The 22,803-nt window shown below is 45.8% G+C and overlaps 1 protein-coding gene across 3 annotated transcripts in view; it reads right to left on the bottom strand.

The window, feature by feature from the left end:
- Positions 1-887: 887 nt before the first annotated feature.
- LOC146045251 (uncharacterized) overlaps positions 888-22,803 on the bottom strand; it is a 38,952-nt gene continuing 17,036 nt past the window's right edge. The window contains exons 4-8 of one of the 3 annotated variants that reach the window (XM_083163983.1): positions 21,848-21,946; positions 17,700-18,143; positions 14,350-14,724; positions 10,289-10,580; positions 888-4,049 (exon numbers count right to left, since the gene is read on the bottom strand). In XM_083163983.1, coding sequence (XP_083020109.1) covers positions 4,043-4,049; positions 10,289-10,580; positions 14,350-14,724; positions 17,700-18,143; positions 21,848-21,946 — 1,217 coding nt within the window. In that variant the 3' untranslated portion in view covers positions 888-4,042. The remainder of the gene's footprint in view (positions 4,050-10,288; positions 10,581-14,349; positions 14,725-17,699; positions 18,144-21,847; positions 21,947-22,803) is intronic. The other 2 variants (XM_083163985.1, XM_083163984.1) reach the window with 2 other exon arrangements.

Below are 22,803 nucleotides of genomic sequence, written 5' to 3' on the forward strand. Positions count from 1 at the left end.
CGAGTATGGTGCGACATCTAAAGAAATAGAACACTATATGGTGGAACCGGGTATCGGTTAAAGAGATTCTTCTTATTACATGTATGTGTATTTTTTAAAATAATTTTCTATACACCATCGACCAGAGGAGTACCTAGATAATCATGGGCCCCATAGCAAACGTTTGTAAGGGCCCCCTATTTAGTAACTGATGGTGATAAATGTATGTAAAACATATACTTAGACAGCAAAGATGGGCCCCCTTCAGCTCTGGGCCCCATAGCAGCTGCACCCCTTGCACCTATGGTAGTTATGCACACTTTGTTGGAGGAACATTCTAAGATAAAGATATTCATCGACTTAGATGTACGGAGGACCGTTGAAATCTAAGACTCTGTGAGCGCTTATTTCCCTTTGTGATGTCATGTGACATCAGCAACCCGCCCCGAGCACCACCCCCATGCATGTGTTCTCAGGGGAACGCCTAGCGTATGTATGGGGGTGCCCATAAAATGCTGGGTGTCCCCCCTACCCTCTGTTTCGGGAGCGAACGACTCGGCGGGTGTGAAACTCGCCAAAGCCGTTCTCTCCGGAGGTTTGCACTGGTCCCAGGTTCCATCTCTCATACTACGAGATAAGTGACCCTTGCTGTCCTACACAAGAGCATAATGGTTCTCTTCTCATTTCAGGGGCAAAAACACGTATATACTAACAGATGATTTTCAATGTTCATTTTAAAATGTTAGTAACTATCGATTTAGATCAGTTTTAGGGGCCGATTTATTAACTTCTTTGTAATGTGAAGATGTTGTTTTCACACCCGTTTCACGTTATTTTAGTATCACCTCAATTCATTCAATGGCTTTGGGAGAAGATCGCATTTCCAAAACATAATGGGACATTTAGGGTCAAATAAAACAATATTTATTGTATTTCTAAAAATAATCTTTATATAAAATGACAAATATAAACAAATTTAAAAACTCTGGATATAAAAATTGGGCGCATTCACCAATATACTCACATTGAGTAATGCACTTTTATATGGTAGAGTTCCACTGTATATAAAATCAGAATACTGGTCGGCTGGTGGGTCACACAGGAAGGGGGGGATGGTTAGTAGTCAGTCGTGGACCTCCGCCAAAGTTTAATCAAGCACTTAGGATGTCCGTGGTGCCTTTCCCGAGGAGGCCAAACGCACCGAGGTGATGTGCCATAGCCACAAGTGCTACAGATGTCGGGGTGGACACAAGGGTGTAGACTGTGGCAGGTAATAGCAGCTGGTGAGAGTGAGAGATTACGATGGCTTAGAGTCCTGTGTGTGTGTTTTTTTATTCCATTGGTCGCTGGGACAGTTGCAAGGTGTCCGCTGTGCTGCAGTTGTTGGATGTAACAGTGGCTGTCAGAGGTAGCGGGATCCAAGACTGCGAGCCACGGACTGTGACCGAAATGACGATATCGGCTAAATGGATGAGGTGAGCCAGGGATCGTTGGCTTTGTTCAAGGTAACCGAAGGAGTCCTTAACGCGTTTCGTCATACATTTCTACCGTTTTTTTCTACAGTACAAATTTATTAATGCTTTCCTTAGGCTAAAGCTGGCCATACACCTAAAGATTGATTGTCCGATCTGGCTGGTTGGAACAATAATCTGGTAATATCTGAATTACAGTTTTTGGCAGTTTTCCAGCATTTCAAAGCAAATGGTCAACTGTCATTTGCTCTCATAAATTACCAGGATTTTTTCCAACCGGCCAGATTGGAAAATAAATCTTTAGTTGTATGGCCAGCTTTAAGGCTCTGGCCAGATAAATCCCATTCCATGAAGTTATATAATAATGTCAGCCTCAAAATACATCACTGTGTCATAGTTTCAATTACAATATCAGACTTTACCGTTGTTGCCAATGGTTCCCGACCTTAGTCCTCAAGTACCCCCAGCAGTTTACATTTCCCAGGTCACCCCGCAGGTGCACCCATTACTCACTGATCACTGACACATTTCATTGGTCACCCGAAAGGAGCACAGGTGCACTCATTACTCACTGACACATTTTATAAGATCCACAGGTGGAGCTAGTTACTTCACTTGTGATTCTGTGTGGAGACCTTGAAAATGTGAACTGTTGGAGGAACTTTAAAGCTGGCCATACATCAGAAAGATCAATCTTAAGATCGATTGCGCTCATGATTGTGTACAATTTCCCTTGGAATCCCCGGCAGTCCTTGGTGGTTTTTGGACACACAATCTACTCACAATCCATCATACAATCAGTCATACAATCCATCTGCTGCATGATTGTGCACACAAGATGTGCACACAATCTGCATACAATCCATCATACAATCAGTCATACAATCCATCTGCTGATTGATTGTATGATTGTGTACACAAGATGTGCACACAATCTGCATACAATCCATCTTACAATCAATTGAGATTGTATGATTGGGTACAATATCTTTCTGATATATGACCACCTTAAGACCAGGATTGGGAACCACTGCTTTATATACTGTCAGTATCCAAAGCAGATAATATATATACAATGTCTAGGTAGACATCATATGGTCAACATGTATTAGATCAACAGTCACAAACAGTTTACAGATGAAAAAAAAAATGGTTAATGCTGGGTACACACCAAAACAATTTGGATTGGATGCAAATTGTATGCAAATCGGATCGTACGATTTGCATACGATTTGCATACGATCTGATCCCTTCTGTATTCAGATGAATGGATCTTTTACAGATCCTACCTGCAGCAGGTAGGATCGGATTCGGATCCAATTCAGATCCAACTAAACGATTTTGACCAAATCTGCATCCAATCTGCATCCAATCAGTCTGAATTGGATCCAGATTGATGGGATTGTGCCAAAATCGTTTTGGTGTGTACCCTGCATTAGTTCCACAGGCTCAAAAGGTCAACACAATAATGGTCAACCAATGATATAACTATAACATTGCAGTACAAGCAGTAGCGAGTGGGTAGGCGGGGCTGCAGGGGCGCAGGATGTCTGCAGATTCCATGGGGTCTGGTAATCTTCATTAATTCTGCTAAAATGGTCCTCCCTGGAGACAGATGATAGAGATCCTACTGGTCCTCTAGCATCTGTCAGGGGAGCGCAGCGCGTACAATGCTACCCGGGAGTGACGGATTCCGGGAGCACTGGTGCACTGTGACCATGCAACCCCCTATCAGAGAGCATGTAAACCTATGGGACCGGCCAAGTAACCCCCTGGCAATGAGCAAGAAACCCCTGGCAATAAGCATGTAACCCCCTGGCAACGAGCAAGAAACCCCTGGCAATGAGCAAGAAATCCCTGGCAATGAGCATATAGCCCCTGGCAATGATCAAAAAACCACTGGCAACATGTGTCTAACCCCTGGCAATGAGCATGTTAACCCTGGTAACAACCATGTTGGAAAAAAAAAAAAAGATAATTAATGTATGCCGGCTCCTGCTCAGTGACAGGATCTGAGTGCTGCAGTGTAACATTATGTGCAGCACTTGGCTTCTGTCACTATGCAGGAGCCGGCACTGCAGCCACAGCACTCCCCAGGGGCAGCCTGCAGCTCCAGAACCCCTGTAGTGCCAAAAATGAGGGGTTCAGGCCACATGGCCCCACCTCTTTTGTGAAACCATGCCTCCTCGCATGAGGCCATACCCTCTTTCCTTGAAATGTCATTAGTGTATGTGATGCACATGATTACAGATGAGAGAACATTATAAGGAACACAAACGGTGGTCTGCCCGTCATTTCTGCTGACTCTAGATCGCATGCTGTGCCAATGTCCATCAACAGTCTTCTGTGGCACTGGGCAGAGTTGCGTTTGCAGGTGTCACCGATGTTGGAAATGCAGTGGATGCCCCTGGGCCATGGCTTAGGGCAATAGGCTCTGTGTCTGGGTATTAGACTGGTCACTTCTAAGCGATGTGCTTTCATATTAGGCTAGTAAGAAATTCATAGCTGGTATCTGCAGTCATCTCTTCCAGGAGGATCTATGTGTGGTCTTCACAATATGGAATACTGTCTCGATTCAGATTTGTTTTTCCTTATTCCCTTAAAAAAAAAAGAGAAGTATAATAGGTGAAATAAATAAAATGCTAAAAATATTTTTTGATCATTCTGATGTGTTATATATAATACTCATCAACAGAAACAAATGATCAGTCATGAAATGCGTCACATTACTCCTGCTGTACAAAGTCCTGGCTTTACCACTGTTAAAGTTGAATTGCATACACGCCATTTTAGGATAGTATGGCCGCCATTTTGGTTCGCAGAGTTGCGCAAATAAAGTATAATACCCGAGTCTGTGTAACGAAGTGGACCATAAGCGCAGCCATACTAATACACATAGATTCATAATATCATACTTACACCAAATAAAATATAGTTAATTTAAAGGTTTAGTGCACTACACATAGTTTAACCGACAATACACAATTATTTCTGTTTAATGTTTAGTATCGTTATGTTCCGTGTCTCATGCGCAGTACTCCGGTCAGAGCGAAAACTTTGCAAGTCCTATTGCCCGATAATTACGGACAAAATCCATATTCCATGTACTTTTTCTGTTAGAACTGTGTAAGACAAAGAATCAAGCTATAACCGGTTCTTGTTGTTGATTTACGACCCAGACGACGATGCCAACAAACAAAGGACACCGAAGTACACTCCCCCTGCACCAATCCAAACTAAGTGCAGTACTTTGCTCCAATCCCTGAGGACTTGACTTTTGAACCCTTGACCAATGGAAATGGCCTTTGACCCCCCTTTGTTTGGACACTATAAAGATAGCTATCCCTGAGCTGGCTCGGTCACTTCGGCACTGCATCTCTCCCTTCATCCTGACCGGGCTAAGTTCAAATTTGAACATAGCGAGCTCCGACCGGACTGCGCTGCGCTATTCGATATGACGGTAACATTTGTATTCCTGTGTGTGTAGTGTGGCTGATTATATTCTGTATCTGTTTCTGTTCCCCTAGTAGTTTAAAGTGTACTTAGTATTGTTAATTCAACTGTATCACGTGTTATACTGTGTTCCTTCTTTCTGTAACCCCCTGCTGTCCGCTAGGGACTAAATACATTATTTGGAGAATCTATCTCCTTACTTTGAGTTATAACCTTGTCTTGACTCTTATTCGCATCTAGCGATAAAAGTGTATTACGGACATTGTCCTTAAAGGTATTCGCAGTTTTGGGTACAAAGTACTGTGAAAGGATACTCTATTACAAGGTATTAGTTTACGGACATAGAACGTAAACTGCGCACTTCACTTATTAAGCATCTGGTCATATAAATATCGGTATTGATAATTGGGAGCTCGTCCGCGCGTTACATCCTTTAAAACACGGTACCAAGCTCAGTACTTGAGCCTATACCATCAAAAGGGTGGAAAGTGATCATTTAACCATTGCTGGAATGGCCAAGTCGGCGGGGGTACAGAGTTTGAAAGGTGCTAGCGTATGAACCCGAGGTATAATAAGTGAAGTCCAAAGATAAATTACGTGTTGTGTTTAAAGCATATAAGGTGTTTGTATTAAGTAAGCTGTACTTCTGCCTGCCACAAGTAGTTTAACGGGGTATAGTGTCTTGAATTGCTTGTTTATTAATACGGTACATGTGCGCGTGCGATAAGGTTTCGCGCACGTGAAGGCAAAGGCCTGTGTTCATTATAGTACATAGAGGATTCTTTCTGTGTAAAGCTATAACCTTTTGTTGTCCGTTACTGCAGGGTCAGGGACTCCGCCACGTGGTGACAGGTTCTGGGCCTTTACAGTAACGTGAAGCGTCTGCAGTGTATTACGTAAGGTACGCACACACATGCCTACGTTAGGAAATTTTCGCATCTTTGTACGAAATTTACGGATTTAGTGCGGGTTTATTTTCGCATCTTTGTACGTAACTTTCGGATTTATTTCGGGATTTATTTTGCATTTCTGCGAAATTGCTGCGTTTAGCGGAACCCGATCGCGACCTTACAAATACACTGTAGAACACGTGGGTGGCCGATCCATCGGCGGCCTGTGAACAGGTTTTAACAAACACACGTGCATACGTGGCTGTTCGCGGGCACTGTACACGCAGCACACACAGGAGCCATAAGGTGGCTAGTATTAATCACAAGCTCTATTAAACGGTATATTAACATACTGGTGATAAAGCGGTAATTAATACAAGAGGGCATAGTATATTCGATTCAATTTTTCAAAAGCAAGCAATTCAAGCATTATTTTAATAGATTCCTATAGCCATTTAAGGGATTTATACTCGCATAAGTATCTGGTGAGAAACTGCCAACCAGGGAAAGTTTTCTGTACAGAAATATTTCAAGTTTAAGTGAAAGGCCCAGGTGTAAATAGCATCCAGTGTGAAAATCATTGGGTGAACTGGAGTATGACGATGCGACCCATAGCGCAGTCCAGATAGAAGGATAGTCTTTGTGTGTTGAAATAGGACATATAGGTGTGCATGACGACGTGCCCATAGGAACTGCCCCTTTCGTAGATCCGCCTATTTGGATCCACCGGAAGGGTACAAGAAGCAAAATCGGAACCCAGTGATCTGATTAGCTCCTTTAGAAATTCCAGTTTTGAGGATACAGGAAAAACAAGTTTTTTTGTGTTCTGCAAAATTCGGCCGCACCCTGCAAGTCGTGATAGTGATGCGTCACTAACCGTAAGCGAGTGGTGATTGAGTAACAACCTCGTAGATTGTGCTTCACGCTTAATTGCGGAAAAGCGTCACCCTACAGAGAAGGAGTGCTTTGGGTACTGCTCACTGATAAATTATCCACCGGCCCCCTTCTAGTGTGATCCTCTCATTCTCATAAATCAAATTTGAACAATGGAAAGCAGTAGCTCACACAGTTGGGTCGTGCTACATAGGGAAGAATTACGCCGACCCAAAGGATCGGCTGCATTCATAATGTGCAGGAAGCACGGTGAATGAGCAGTTGTTTACTTAAATAAATGGCAGAAGATGACCGAGGGCAGCCTGTTAGAATTTCCCAGTGTTGGTAGTTTCGATCCAGAAGTCTTATCAGCAGTTAGAGATAAGATATGTCTGCTCTTGTCACTCAAGGAGAGAGTTGAACAAAATGAATGTCTAAACTTGTGGCAGAAGGAAAGTAAAATTCAAAGGGAACATGGTTATTTGTCATATGCAAATGTAATCAGCCACAGGAATACAAATGTTGCTACCTCCCCATATGTACAAGAGGGAACAATTTCCGTCCAAAGTGAAACAAACAAAAACATGAAAATGAATAACCTGTATACTGTTTTTACCCCCTATAAGCAAGGTACAGATGGAGAGGAGGAATTCCTGGCACCAGCCATCCTTTGCGAAGCTAGCGGAAATGAGAGAAAGGCTGAGACAGTCAAAGCTGCTGCTGCCATCCTAGCCGAGGAGATGGCTGATGCCAGAAACACACCCGGAAACACAGGTAAGCACACACAACACAGCACAGAGATAGTTATTCCTGGAGTGGTGTCCAATGGTGCAGAGGGGATACAAACCTACCCTTTGCACACAGTGGAAACTACTTGTGGAAAGGAAGACAGATGAGGTAATGCCTGAAAGGGTTAGCGACATGTACAATACGTGGACACGATTGGAACGTCGTTCAATCATCTTAAATTTCCCTGATCCCAGAAGAAATCTGGCAACCTGTCAGAAATTTGTAAAGGATCTGGGAAATTCAGATGAGCCCACCAATAAGGATTGGCGGAACATGTTGAGAGCTTGCCTCCCTTCACACATAGATCTCCCGAAATTTATTCGAGATAGTGGTGTGGAGGGTGATGAGACTTTGACTGAACAAAACATACCAGAACGAGAGACAACAAAGAAATCAAGGGTCTGGTGTGTGTGTGACCCTAGAATCACAACCACTGCCTACCAAAGGATGCCATATCTGTAAAATGTATATAGTGTAACCTCCCCTGTTTTTATTTTCATCCTAGACCTGTACATTATCCTTCTTCACCTTGAGTAAATTGTTAGATAAATGTGGTCCCTCGTTTATCCATAATCCAGGATTGGCCAAGCGCAGATGGTTTACTCCCCTTTTATGTTAAATTCAAAGATCCCAAATTGTTTTGTTAGGATTATGAATTTCTTTTGTGTTTTAGGAAATATTTTGTACTGTGACAGTTTTGTATTCACTGTCAAAGGGTGGACTGTTAAAGTCGAATTGCATACACACCATTTTAGGATAGTATGGCCGCCATTTTGGTTCGCAGAGTTGCGCAAATAAAGTATAATACCCGAGTCTGTATAACTAAGTGGACCATAAGCGCAGCCATACTAACACACATAAATTTATAATATCATACTTACACCAAATAAAATATAGTTAATTAAAGGTTTAGTGCACTACATATAGTTTAACAGACAATACACAATTATTTCTGTTTAATGTTTAGTATCGTTATGTTCCGTGTCTCATGCGCAGTACTCCGGTCAGAGCGAAAACTTTGCCAGACCAGCTGCTGTCTCTCCTGTTGGGCAGCCAGTCTCTGCCATATTTGGTGATACAATTACAATTCGTACAATTGTGCGATTGGACAATGATCACAAACACAGTTGAATACATCTATTATTCAGCAACGCATACGGTTCCATAAAAGTCAACCTACAGTTAGTTGGTGGTTGCCTGTCTGATGTAAAGCTGTGTACATACGGGGGCTATATTTGCTCAGCAATATATTGCTCAGGGTCTCCTTTCCATCGTCGCTGATGAAAGGGAACCTCTGCTGGGGGAGCCACAGAGGGAATCAGCTTGGTCCTGCGACCAGCGATCATAAGGGGGCGGGAGCGCGCACCCGGTGATTTATCGCCAGTGCACACTCCAATCGATAAATGCCCGTGCATACGCACCTTTAGGCTTTCTTGGTTCACTGGAAATCAGATGCATGAAGGCATGTGGAAGGGAAAATATATTATTCTTTGTCATAACTGTCACTTATATCACCTCCTACATAACTGGTTTCAGGGGGTGAATAGGTGACCCAGTAAGAATGGAAAGATAGAGGTCACCCAGTGAAGAATGGGCAGATAGAGTAGGTCACCCAGTGAAGAATGGGCAGATAGATTAGGTCACCCAATGAAGGATGCCCAGATAGAGTAGGTCACCCAGTGAAGAATGGGCAGATGGAGAAGGTCACCCAATGAAGGATGCCCAGATAGAGTAGGTCACCCAGTGAAGAATGGGCAGATGGAGGTCACCTAATGAAGGATGCCCAGATAAAGTAGGTCACCCAGTGAAGAATGGGCAGATGGAGAAGGTCACCCAATAAAGGATGCCCAGATAGAGTAGGACACCCAGTAAAGAATGCGCAGATCGAATAGGCCACCCAAGAAAGGACACCCAGATAAAGTAGGTCTCCCCATGAGGAATGGCCAAAAAGAGATCACCCAGTGAAGAATGGGCATATAGAGTGGGTCATTCAATGAAGGATGCCCAGATAGTGTAGGTCCCAGAGGAAAGAATAGGCAGATCAAGTAGGTCACCAAAGAAAGGGCACCCAGATAGAGTAGGTCACCCAATGAAGGACACACAGATAGAGTATGTCACCCTGTGAAGAATGGGCAGATAGAGATCACCCAATGAAGGATACCCAGATAGAGTAGGTCACCCAGTGAAGAATGGGCAGATATAGAAGGTCACTTAGTGAAGAATGGGCAGATAGAGTAGGTCACCCATGAAGAATGGGCAGATAGAGAAGGTCACCCAGAGAAGAATGGGCAGATAGAGAATGTCACCCAGAGAGGAATTGGCAGATAGAGAAGGTCACCCAGAGAAGAATGGGCACATAGAGAAGGTCACCCAGAGAAGAATGGGCACATAGAGAAGGTCACCCAGAGAAGAATGGGCTTCTTACCGCAGCGCTGTGTGAGGGATCCGTTACGGAGCCGCATCGCAAGGGACAGTTCTTATCACAAGAGCTGTCTCTTGCGTTAACAATGGCATATGTTAGAGCATATGTGATTATTAACAATGCGGTACCCGGCGAAGGGTGGCGTTAGAGGGCTACGGATGTTAGAACATCCTGCCCAGAGTAAGTCACCCATTGAAGCATACTCAGATTTTTATTTGGAAGATGTTATAGGCACACTACAAAGGTCAGCAGTCTGGGACAATTATACAAGCCTGACACGGAGACGTTTTATTGCTAGACACATCTCATGTCCCGCGGACTCCATATTGCCTGCATGGGCCCGTGGATAGTGGGCAAGCCAATTAATAAACACGTCACATTACTACATTTATTTATGCTCAATTACTTACCCAGATCTTTCCAATGTCCATTCAACACTTTTAGGTTGTGAACTCTGGTGATCAACTATACACTGGAATATTTTCCCAAAGTCCTCCGATCTAACAGTATAGGTGACAGAGCTGGTGACATTGAAGAGTCCTCGGTCATCTTTGGTGGCTGCCATAACTGTAGATGGTAAAACATCCGTCTTCTTCTTGTACCATTTAACTTGTAAGTGTTTTGGATGAAATGAATGAATTCTGCAGGACAGCTTCATCTGGTCCCCAGGACGGTAACAGAGGAGGTCGCATTGTATTGGATCTAACATAGGTTCAGCGGCAGAAAGCACAAAGCACAATGACCAATGAGAGAACATTACCGAGTAATGACATGATTATACATGTTTTTCAGGATCATCTTGGATTTATGCTGTGTAAAGGCCCCATAAACTAGTATGATTTGGGTCAATTTCATCCGATCCTGATGGATCAGGCCCAGGAATCTACCCAAATTGGATGTGTTTGACATCCCATCCGACCCGATGCAAGATCATGGGGTCGGACCCTGGAGATCGAACCGCTTGCACATAAAATCGATCGGATCGGACCAATCAGCGGCACATTGCAGGTGCTTTTTAGCACCTACGATGTAATGAGTCTGAGTCTGTAGGTGTGTGCCAGTGGTGGAGCACCACTGCAGGGGCGGGCAGCGGTGAGCAGCAGGGCGGGCAACAGCGGGTGCCAGGCAGTGGCAGGGCGGGTGACGGGGAGGGAAGCGGCAGCATTCTTCACTGGGTAACCTCTGTCCATTATTCACTGGGTCACCTACTGAAACCCGCAATGTGCCGCTGATGGGTCCGATCCGATAGATTTTATGTGCAAGAGGTTTGATCTCCAGGGTCCGACCCCATGACCTTTCATCGGGTCGGATGGGATGTGAAACACATCCAATTTGGATTTCTCGGCCTGATCCATCGGGATCGGATGAAATAAAAAATACTTTCAAAAGACTGTCTGGCACTGGGGGCATGACCCGCCTTCCCCCAGCCCCCGGTCTCCTCCTTACATTCCCTACCTGCACTGAAGAGATGCTGTGCGCAGGCACACGGCATATCACCAGCGATCAGCGCGCAGTGATCTGTGGCTCCCCCCAACTGCCCCGCCCGCGGGACATTGCAAGCCGTTGAAGGTGCAGCAGAACAGTCTCAAAATAGCGTGGCTGTCCCGCTGTAATCGGGACAGTTGGGAGGTTATCCATGCAGAATATTTACCCACATGCAAAGTGGGTGTGGCATAATGATATCTCAAGTCATGGCAAGGAGACCAACCCGCTTGGGCCGGGGCCTAGTGATGTGATTTGTAACATTATGCATTTCCCCACCCACTTAAAGCTAGGTAGTCTGAAAAACATTTAGTAATGACTTCACCTGGACACCAGCTAGGTGGTCTGGAACATGTGACCGTTAGTAATGACTACACATGTGCACCAGCTAAGTGGACTTAAATATATGTAACAGTTAGTAATGACTACACATGTGCACCAGCTAGGTGGTCTGGAAAATGTGACAGTATTGACTGCACCTGTATACCAGCTAGGTGGTCGGGAAAATGTGACCGTTAGTAATGACTACTAGATTGTAAGCTCCTCAGAGCAGGACCCTCTTCCATCCTGTTGTCATAGCCCTCTTCTCTTCACATTTCACGCACAGCTCTCCCTTACTCAAACACTCAGTAACCGTCTTTGTCCACATACTCAATTCCATCATTGGCCACGAGCCTCTAGAACAGGGACCGGCAACTGGCGGACCGCGGTCCATCTCCGGACCGCAGAAGTCAGATCTCCGGACCGCACAGTTATTGTGTAAATGCCAGGGGAAGTGAGACATGACGTCTCCTTCCCCTGACGAGCGAGCGTGCTATCACGTGGGCGGGGGCTGAAGACGCGCCCAGCGTGATCAGGGGGAGACGCTGCGCGCGCCAAGCCCCCCCCCCCCTCCCTCCCGCCCGTCCGCCGAGTGAAGGAGCTGACGCCACGCCGCACTCCATGTCTGAGCAGGGGCTGTCAAGCAAGGGCTGTCGCAGCGATCCCCATCCACTGCTGGAGAGAGGTGCAGGCAGCGGAGCCGGGAGGCACTTTTAAGTGCATCTGCGGGTTGCGGCCTGCCCGTCCACTTTTAAAGTACAGTATGCAGGGTTTGCATTTTTTAAAAGGTGAGCAGAATGTGCCTTCATTGTCACTGTATTGCCAGCATTGTCCCTGTGTTCAATACAGGGTCAATGCTGCCAATACAGGGTCAATGCTGCCAATACAGGGACAATGCTGCCAATACAGGGACAATGCTGCCAATACAGGGACAATGCTGGCAATACAGTGTATTGCCAGCATTGTCCCTGTATTGGCAGCATTGTCCCCGTATTGGCAGCATTGTCCCTGTATTGCCAGCATTGTGCCTGTATTGGCAGCATTGTCCCCGTATTGGCAGCATTGTCCCCGTATTGCCAGCATTGTCCCCGTATTGCCAGCATTGTCCCCGTATTGGCAGCATTGTCCCCGTATTGCCAGCATTGTCCCCGTATTGGCAGCATTGTCCTTGTATTGTCAGCATTGTCCTTGTATTTTCAGCATTGTGCCTGTATTGCCTGCATTGTGCCTGTATTGCCTGCATTGTGCCCATATTGCCTGCATTGTGCCCGTATTGGCAGCATTGTGCCCGTATTGGCAGCATTTTCCTTGTATTGCCAGCATTGTGCCCGTATTGCCAGCCTTGTGCCCGTTTTGGCAGCATTGTGCCCGTATTGGCAGCATTGTGCCCGTATTGCCAGCCTTGTCCCCGTATTGCCAGCCTTGTCCCCGTATTGTGCCCATATTGCCAGCATTGTGCCCGTATTGGCAGCATTGTCATTGTATTGCCAGCCTTTTCCCCGTATTGCCAGCATTGTGCCCGTATTGCCAGCATTGTGCCCATATTGCCATTGTATTGCCAGCATTGTCATTGTATTGCCAGCATTGTGCCCGTATTGCCAGCCTTGTCCCCGTATTGCCAGCATTGTGCCCGTATTGCCAGCATTGTGCCCATATTGCCAGCATTGTGCCCGTATTGGCAGCATTGTCATTGTATTGGCAGCATTGTCATTGTATTGGCAGCATTGTGCCCGTATTGGCAGCATTGTGCCCGTATTGGCAGCATTTTTTGGACCTCGACCAAAATCATTTCAAACTTCCGGACTCCATCAAAAATTACTTGCCTACCCCTGCTCTAGAAGTACATTGATCAAGTCCTCACTACTAATATTTAAGCTGTAATGTGTATTGAACTGTGGCGCTCTTTAACTGTACTTGTTATTTATTAAATGTAATGCTAAGTTTAGTCTCCCTGTACTATTGCATTGTACGGCGCTGCAAAACACTTGTGGCGCCCTATAAATAAAATTATAATAATAGGAATAATAATAATACACATGTGTACCAGCTAGGTGACCTGGGGAATGTGACAGTTAGTAATGACTGCATCTGTGCACCAGCTAGGTGGTCTGGGAAATGTGACAGTTAGAAATGACTACACCTGTGCACCAGCTAGGTAGTCTGTGAAATGTGATAGTAATGACTGCACCTGTGCACAAGCTAGGTAGTCTGTGAAATGTGATAGTAATGACTGCACCTGTGCACAAGCTAGGTAGTCTGTGAAATGTGATAGTAATGACTGCACCTGTGCACCAGCTAGCTGGTCTAGAAAATGTGACAGTTAGTAATGACTACACCTGTGCACCAGCTAGGTGGCCTGGAAACGTGATGTTAGTAGATCTCGAGGACCGGTTTGGCCAGCCACTGTCTTGGCCAGTGGTAGCCAACTCCAGTCCTCGAGAGCTATTAACAGTTAACGTTTTTTAGATCACCTGGCTGGGGCACAGGTGCACTCATTACTAACTGACACATTATAAATGATCCACAGGTGGAGCTATTACTTCACTTATGATTCTGTGAGGAGACCTGGAAACCGTTAATTGTTGGTAGCTCTCGAGGACTGGAGTTGGCTACCCCTGGTCTAAGCTATGCGTTACTGAAACTACAGAGAGCTAATATCAGCCCTTACCGGTAATGTACATATCCATATCGGACTGTACAGTATGATTTGTTGCTGGATGTTTCACTCTGCAGATGTACTTCACCCCATGATCTTCTTTCACATCTATAATAAATTCCACCGTCGATTTCAAGCTGTAAGAAAACGCTGTGTCCGACTCCTGCCATCTCTCACTTTTTACATCATATCTGGATTCATATTTTTTGTCCGAAGTGTCCTCTGACTGATATAACACAACCGGAGCCTTGTGCCTCAGCAAATCCTCTTTCACCCAGGTAATGTGAACCTTTTCTGGGTAAAAATTGGCCATGTGGCAGGAAAGAGTCACGCAATCCCCGTGCCGCTGATACTGGGGGGCGATGATGCTGGATAATGTGGGAGGAGCTAGACAACAAAGCACAATATATTGTAATTCCAGGAACACACATGTTATAATACACATAACTAAACTTTGCGAGTTACACAAAGGATGCTCAGAACTTGTCCACATTCTGAATTTGGTACAACCCCTCTTATATATGAGATTATACTCCCGATGTACTTATTATTATCAAATAGTGCTTCCCTTGCAGACTGCAATTGGTTTTGCTGGAGGAAGGCCGCATCCCTGCAATACATAAGTCCATGATATGACTATTTACTGTAGTAAAATAATTATTATGACACCACAAGGAGTGCAGAGTGCATAGGGAGGTCTTGCGGTGGGGATGACCGGCAGTGGGATGATAGCGGTCAGAATACCAACACCGTCTAGAATACCTTACATTCTACAAGATAATTGATGTAATCTGATTGTTGCCCATAGCAACATTCCATCTGCAATAGAACACTTAGTAAATAAACCACTTTGAATCAACTCCCATTGAAGAAGTTTACTTGCCGGAGATGCGAAATCATCCAGCAGGTCTGCTGACGTCTGATTAATGCCTGGCGGGCCAGCACCCCGCCTGGGGACTCATCTTACCTCTGATAAGGTGCTGGTCTGCCACCGGGATCAAGGACCCCTCGAGGGGACAGCCAGCTACCGAATCTTCTGGGATGAAGCTTTGTTTATGATGTTTTATTGAAAATAACTGAATGTAATATTTTACCATCGAACATTTAACATTTCCAAGACTCAACAACCATCCGCTGGACAATGACGGCTTATGAAACTATTATTTCATAAGCGCTATACCTAATTAATGACTAGTGACTAACAAATAATTCTAATATGTATAAGACAGTTAAAGGAGATAGCACCTATTTTTCTCAGCACTTTATTGGCTCACAGCCATGAAACATATCCTATGTATTAAAAGACTTGGGGCGGTATTCAATTCGGGATTGAGCTTCAGAACGTTGCGACAGTCGGAATCCCGGGCCGTTTTCGCTCCGCCCGACAGATACTCGACAGGCAGAATTTAATGTTCCGCCTGTTGAGTGTCGAAAAGTGGGCGTGTTGGTGAAAAAAGCCGCGGATTGTTGAAAAACGGCAGTGAATTCGACAATCAGCCGCCGTTTCCGACAAAACAGATCTGACTTGTTTTAAAGCCATGTCTGTTTTGTCGGATTCCGCCTTCGCTGCTGTCAGAAACGGCGGCAATGAATAGGGGGCGGCCGCTATTTTCCCTGGTGGAAATAGCGATCAAGATTGAATACCCCTCTTGAATTACCCCCCATAAAGGTGAGGAGCAGTTTAAGTGCTTAATGCTGACAGACACTAGATGGCCCTGGCAGAGCATTACAAGATTCCGGTTATGTCATTCTGTGATATGGATGGGCTGGTGACTATTGGGTAAATAAGTCACCATATACATACAAATACCTTTAGGAAGTTATGCAAAATTTTTGACACAGGTAAATGAAAGTTGAAGTGTAATTCTTATATGATCCCCCCCCCCCCCCCCCAAAAAAAAAAAATCAACATCGGTACTTACAGATGGAGCCGTCAATAGAGACTGGGACGCGCGTGCATCTCACTCGCACGCGCGTCCCAGTATCACGGCGGCTGGCCAGCATCTCCCTGCCCGTCCCCTCTTCAGGAGAGGGGGGGTCGGGGCAGCGAGAGGGACCGGTGGCGACGGCGGTAGCCGGCCGCTGGCGGTGGATGGCGGTAGAATCGCCATCCCCTGCAAGAATGAGCCCGGCTCCATCTGTATGTAGTAGACGGGCGCCCACTAAGCAATTTGCTTAGTGGGGTATTCTGCGTAGGAAAATCGCATTGCATCGCATGGGCCATTTTAAGGGCCGTGCGATGCAATGCGATTTTCCTATGTCATTTATTCACTGCTATCTTAGCCCCGGGGGATCGCATCGCACCTCCCGCAAAATTACATGCGATTACATAGGGTATACGATGCCATTACATTAGCTATACAATATCATTGTGTGACATACAATGAGGTTTTAGGCACGCCCCCCCCCCCCCCCCCCCACTATCCACGCCACCCGAAGTGTGGCAAGCGCAGCGAGCCCCGCGTCCTCCGACCTTTTCATACCCCCACTATCCACATCCGTGTGGAGTTGATTTTATATAGTGTGGCGAGCGCAGAGAGGGGATGAGTAGTACATGTAAAGTAATCCACTGGGCTCGCTGCGCTCGCCACGCTTCAGGCTCGCTATATAAAATCAACTCCACGCCGACGTGGATAGTGGGGGTATGAAAAGGTCGGAGAACGCGTTCCTCCACTGCTCGCCACGCTTCGGGGTGCCGTGGATAGTGGGGGAGTGCCTAAAACCTCTTTGTATGTCATACAATGATATTATTGTATAGCTAATGTAATGGCATCGTACACCCTATAAAATCGCATGCGATTTTGTGGGAGGTGCGATGCAATGCGATCCCCCGGGGCTAACAGAACAGTGAATAAATTACATATGAAAATCGCATTACATCAAATCCCATGGCCCTTAAATTGGCCCATGCGATGCGATGCAGTTTTCCTAAGTTACCGTACGTATGCAAATTGGGCAGCCGGCTACTACATAAGTATCTCAACATTTCCTATTATGCACCAATTTACAAAGGTGCGCTTAAGTATACTGTTCCGATGCATATGTTATAACAGCTATGGCTACATGTGACCGTCTCTGAATTCCGGAGGGACGGGACTTTTGTCTGCCCGTATTTTTTAAAGCATCTGCAAAGCAAAACTAGGCTGGTTTTGACTAGTGAATATTTGCTGCTTTAAAAAAATACAATAATCTCGCCCAGTGGCTGCACCTGGCTTCATACAGTGGCCGATTTTACCTGGGGGGCTACAGCCTGCATAGATAAGAACTGCCACTGGTCTCGCCCCTCCGGCAACTCAGTGGCTGTTATATGTGGCCCCTGTTGTTGTGATGAAGGAGAATACTGCCAGAAATCTCCGTCTTACCTCCGACCACCTTCAGTTGTACCTGGCTAGATTTAGGCTCTTTCAGAGATGCGTGTGTCACTTCTAACATCACAAGTGCGTTGTCATCTTTTCCATAGATGGGAGTGATACGTACAGAACAGTCACAGCTGTAATACGATAACTTTCCCCGTTTTTTTGATGACATACGATGTTCCACAGTCAACTGCAATGGGTTATTATCCGTGCAAACATTTTTCAGCAGAGGAAAATTCGCACCCCCAGCATTGGGACTCGCTCTTCCTGAGTTTTTGGAACTCCAGGCATATATCTCCTTCTTGACTTCATCGGGCACTCTCTGGAGAAATATCTTTATGCCGAGAGCCTTTGGTCTGAAACCTGATATATTACAGGACAGCGTTGTGTTCTGCAGATGGCTCACTTTAATAATGCCACCTTTAGCGATTTCTGAGACCTCTGGTATTTCTGCCAATGTCAGAAAAAAAGTTTATTAAAATTTTTCAAAGATATTTTTATTTATAATCCATATACAGACATTCCTCACTTAACGACCAGGTTCCGTTCCTACGACCCGGTCGTTAAGTGAATTGGTTGTTAAACGAGCATATATAAAACCCCTTAAGACTTCTGAGACGTGGGTCGCTAAACAGTCAGGGCAGGTCGTAACTGCGAGAGGGTAGGCGGGCAGGTCGTAAAACAGAGCAGGCAGGGTCGTAAGTCTGAGGAGTCACAGCACGGACGGTAAACGAAGGCCCGGGTCGTAAGTCCGGGTGGTCGGTAAACAGGTAGGTCGTTAAGTGAGGAATGTCTGTATATTATACTGTATATATATCTATCTATCTCTCTATATATATATATGTATATATATATATATATATATATATATATATATATGACAGAGACAGAGGGCCTTATTCTAGTTCACTCTGAGAGGCAAATTCCTTCTCAGATGTACAAAACCATGTGCACTGCAGGGGGGCAGATGTAACAGGTGCAGATAGAATTCGATTTGGGTGATTTATTTTGTTTCTGTGCAGGGAAAATTCTGACTGCTTTATTTTTTCACTGCAATATAGAGCTCACTTTGAAGAAAAAAACCCCACCCAAATCTAATTCTCTCTGCACATGTTACATCTGCCCCACCTGCAGTGCACATGGTTTTGTCCATTTGAGATGGAATTTGCCTCTAAGAGTGAGCTAGAATAAGGCCCAGGGTGTTGTGGAATTTACCAGAAAACAGTATATAAATCCAGGTGAAATAAGAAGGAAGAACAAGCATAGCATTGATGATAGGTCTGTGTATATAAATATGTAACATGGAGGTCATCAGCAGGACTAAACATTTATTAAAACGGCAATCATTTAAAGGAAAACCATCCATTATAAATGATTGACGCTTTAAAAAAAAATAATGTCCAAGTTGCCATATGTCTTTATTTGATGCATTCTCTCAGTAAATGGTGTTTAGGAAGCTTTGGTACTTGTGTACAATCACGGCTCCCACGATGTCTATCGCATAGTAAAAAATCGCATCGCATGCGATTTTTAACAGAAATGCATCCAAATGCATTGAAATTGGTATCAAACATGTTCAATGGCCCCCAAATGTAATTTTTCAGGCTGTACCACCCCCACTATCAACGCGAACCCGAAGCGAGCCCGCGAGGGGTGGCGGTACGCGACCTACGACCTTTTCATACCCCCACTATCCACGGCGGCGTGGAGTTGAGAATAGAAAGTGTGGCGAGCGCAGCGAGCCACCGAGCCCGAAGTGTGGCGAGCGGACACGGATACCTTCACAGGTATACGCGTCCCCTCGCGGGCTTCACAGGTGTCCGTGTCCGCTCGCCACGCTTCAGGCTCGGTGGCTCGCTACGCTCGCCACACTTTCTATTCTCAACCCCACGCCGACGTGGATAGTGGGGGTATGAAAAGGTCGTAGGACGCGTACCGCCGCCCCTCGCGGGCTCGCTGCGCTCGCCACGCTTCGGGTTCGCGTTGATAGTGGGGGTGGTACAGCCTGAAAAATTACATTTGGGGGCCATTGAACATGTTTGATACTAATTTCAATGCATTTGGATGCATTTCTGTTAAAAATCGCATGCGATCACAAAAAAAACCCCCTTAAAACGGCAAAAATCACATCCCATCGCATGCCATCGCATGCCACTACATATGGCATGCGATGGGAGCCGTGAAAGTACACAAGTACCGAAGCTTTAACCGCAGCTCATGAATGGTGCGTGAGAATATGTTACATTAATGGGGTGATTCTGATTTTCTATCTAAGCAGCACAAAATTTGCTGCTTAGCGAGCCTTCTAACTCTGCCCGTCGCGCTCCGAATATCCCTGCCGCTTTGCGAATGGATGTTTTGCATATACATCTGTGGCCGGAGACCCCGGCACACGTGTGTAATGGGGGCCACAGCACTGAAGGGGTTAACCCTCCGTGCTGCAGCACCATTTTGGACAAGGGCACTTGACATGTTTAAAATGTTTTAAACTGTATGAGCAGCACTGAGCTGGGACAGTTCCCCTGCTGCAGCGCTGCTGTGATTTGAAGCTGGGCACAAGGAACAAAGTATTTATGAAATGTATGTTCAGCACTGAGTTGGGACTGCACCATATATTTTGTATATTGTATTGAGTATTGAGGAATGCCTTCTAAACTTAAAATGCGCTTTTCTGGAGGAGGGGCCCAGCAGTCTCTGTGAAGAGGAAATTAGATGCTAAATTGTCCTGGAGAATGACCACTGCACAGCACGTAGCGGGCTGGGTGCATTGCATTGATCAACATAAGAACCTGTTCCTGTGGACAAGGTGTCGGTTATACCCCTTTCAGACATACGGCAAAATCCCGGGATTTTTCACGTGCACGCGCACAATCCCGGGACTATGGTATGTCTGAAAGGGTCTACCCGGGATTTTAGTCCTCTAAAATCCCGGGTCCTACGCACCTGCAATGGACCAGGGATTTTTAAAAACCCGGGTTTGAACCGGGACTAAAATCCCGGGTAGTATGTCTGAAAGGGGTATAACAGAGACTTTAGTGTTTCTTTATGTAAACGTGTCCAAGAGATAATCACATGATCTCCACCTCTCCTGGAAGTTAATTATTCCAAGGAAATTGGATTTGTACTTTTAGTATGTAATCTTGATGTTGTTATGCATTGGAAGTAAGATGGTCTGATTGATATGCGAATCCTAAGGTATAGGGGGAGGATCTGACCATGCCAGTGTGTTTTCTGCCTATATAAAGAGGGCCTGTGAGCCCTGGTATTGGTACATCTGCCTGACTTGAATGCTGTAACATCACCTGGATGCTGTCCCTCCTAGAGATAGGAGCAGAGAGCTCTTCAGATCTATGAGCAAATAAACATCTTTTGCCTCAAGACGACTGTTCTCATCTTGCGACCAACAGAATTACTGCACTAATTCCATTCTCCGGCTGTTCTAGGTAACAGGATCCAGCGTTTCCAAGTTCCGCTCTGCCGGCTACCGAAGCAGAGGTCTGGTCCGTGACCAGTGGGGATGTGTCAGCAGCGTGTAAACGCATACACCCCAGCAGGTAGTACTCAGGTGCCAGCGTTTGGGCCTGAGGAGGTAACCGTAGTTCCAGGTGCCACGTAGTAGGATTCTGGTGGTGGCAGCGATATCCCCGCCCACTGCGTAGTGGGTGGGGTCAGTAACAGGTGGTTACTGATGGTAACAGGGGATCCCCTATTGGCCAGGTCCGTTGAGACCAGGAACCGCCATTTGTGGACCTGAAGGGCGTAACCAGAGCGTAAGTGCAGGTATCCAAATAAAGTATATTTTCCAGGCGTATTTTACTGGCAATTTAATTACTGTATCCCACTAATTGCCGGTTATTACCGTCCGTATTAAAAATACGGCTGGTTAGTAAATTAGGAATCACCATTCTTTTGAATGGTGATTCCTATTCGTATTTTACGATGGCGTATACATTCGTATTTGTAAATACAAATGTGCCATCAATACAAATTGGTATATTTTTGGCATAGTAAACGCCAAAAATACGAATACGCCTAAAAAATGTGTATTTACTCTTACAAATACAATTTTTTTTAGGCGTATTTGCCTTAGTAAATTTCTTCCAGTGTTTCATTATGGTGAAGCATTCGCAGCAAACGACAGAAACAGCGCGTACCTTTCTTACACCATACATAAAGAATGTACGCTGCGGCAATCAGAAGGCACAGTATTGTTATACATGTCCCAAGTATAGAGTGGGTGATGAGATCGTTCTCTGCAAGAACATAAATGGAACAATGAATAACTTACATTAATCAGAAGGATACGTACAATGACACATGTGTTATTCAGGGATATTTAGGGGATGCAATTATATTACTGGCATCATGATGCCGGCTAATGGGATATCCCATCACCAGAATCCGGACTGCCATTAGGACATCTGTGCTGGAACTCTGACATGGATGAGGATGTCGACGCCGGTATCCCAAATGTAAGTATGCTGGGGCAGGTCAGAGTCAGACCAGGAAGGGGGGGGATTGGGGCTGGGCACTGGGGGGGGGGGGGTTATGGTTAAGCACTTAGAAGGGTGGTTAGGGTTAGGCTGCAGGGGGGGAATTAGGGTTAGGCTGCACGGTGTGGGGGTTAGGCACTAGTGTGGGTTAGATTCAGCCTGCAGCGTGGGGGAGAGTTTGGCAGCAGGGTATGGGGATGTGGTGAGGCACTAGCGGGGAGTTAGGGTCTGGCTGCCGGGGGGGGGGGGGGTTAGGGTTAGATTGCACAGTATGGGGGTTAGGGTTAGGCAATAGTGGGGGGGGGGGTTAGATTCAGGCTTCAGAGAGGAGGAGGGTTATCTTTAGGCTCTTATATGGGGGGGTTAGGGTTGGGCTGCAGGGGAGGGGGTTAGGGTTAGGCTGCACGGTATGGGGGTTAGACACTAGTGGGGGGGGGGGTTTAGATTCCGGCTGCAGGGTGAGGGAGAGTTATGTTTCTGTGAGGGCTTTAGGGTTAGGCGGCAGGGTAGGTGGATAGAGTTAGGCACCTGCAGGGGGGGAGAGGGTTAGGTTGCAAGCAGGGAGGGTAAGGGAGTAGGGGGAATCGGCATTCTCTGTATAGGGACACCGCGTCTGT

This window comes from Crinia signifera, chromosome 11 (genome assembly GCF_055691185.1).
Source record: "Crinia signifera chromosome 11, ASM5569118v1, whole genome shotgun sequence".
Taxonomy (NCBI): Eukaryota; Metazoa; Chordata; class Amphibia; order Anura; family Myobatrachidae; genus Crinia; species Crinia signifera.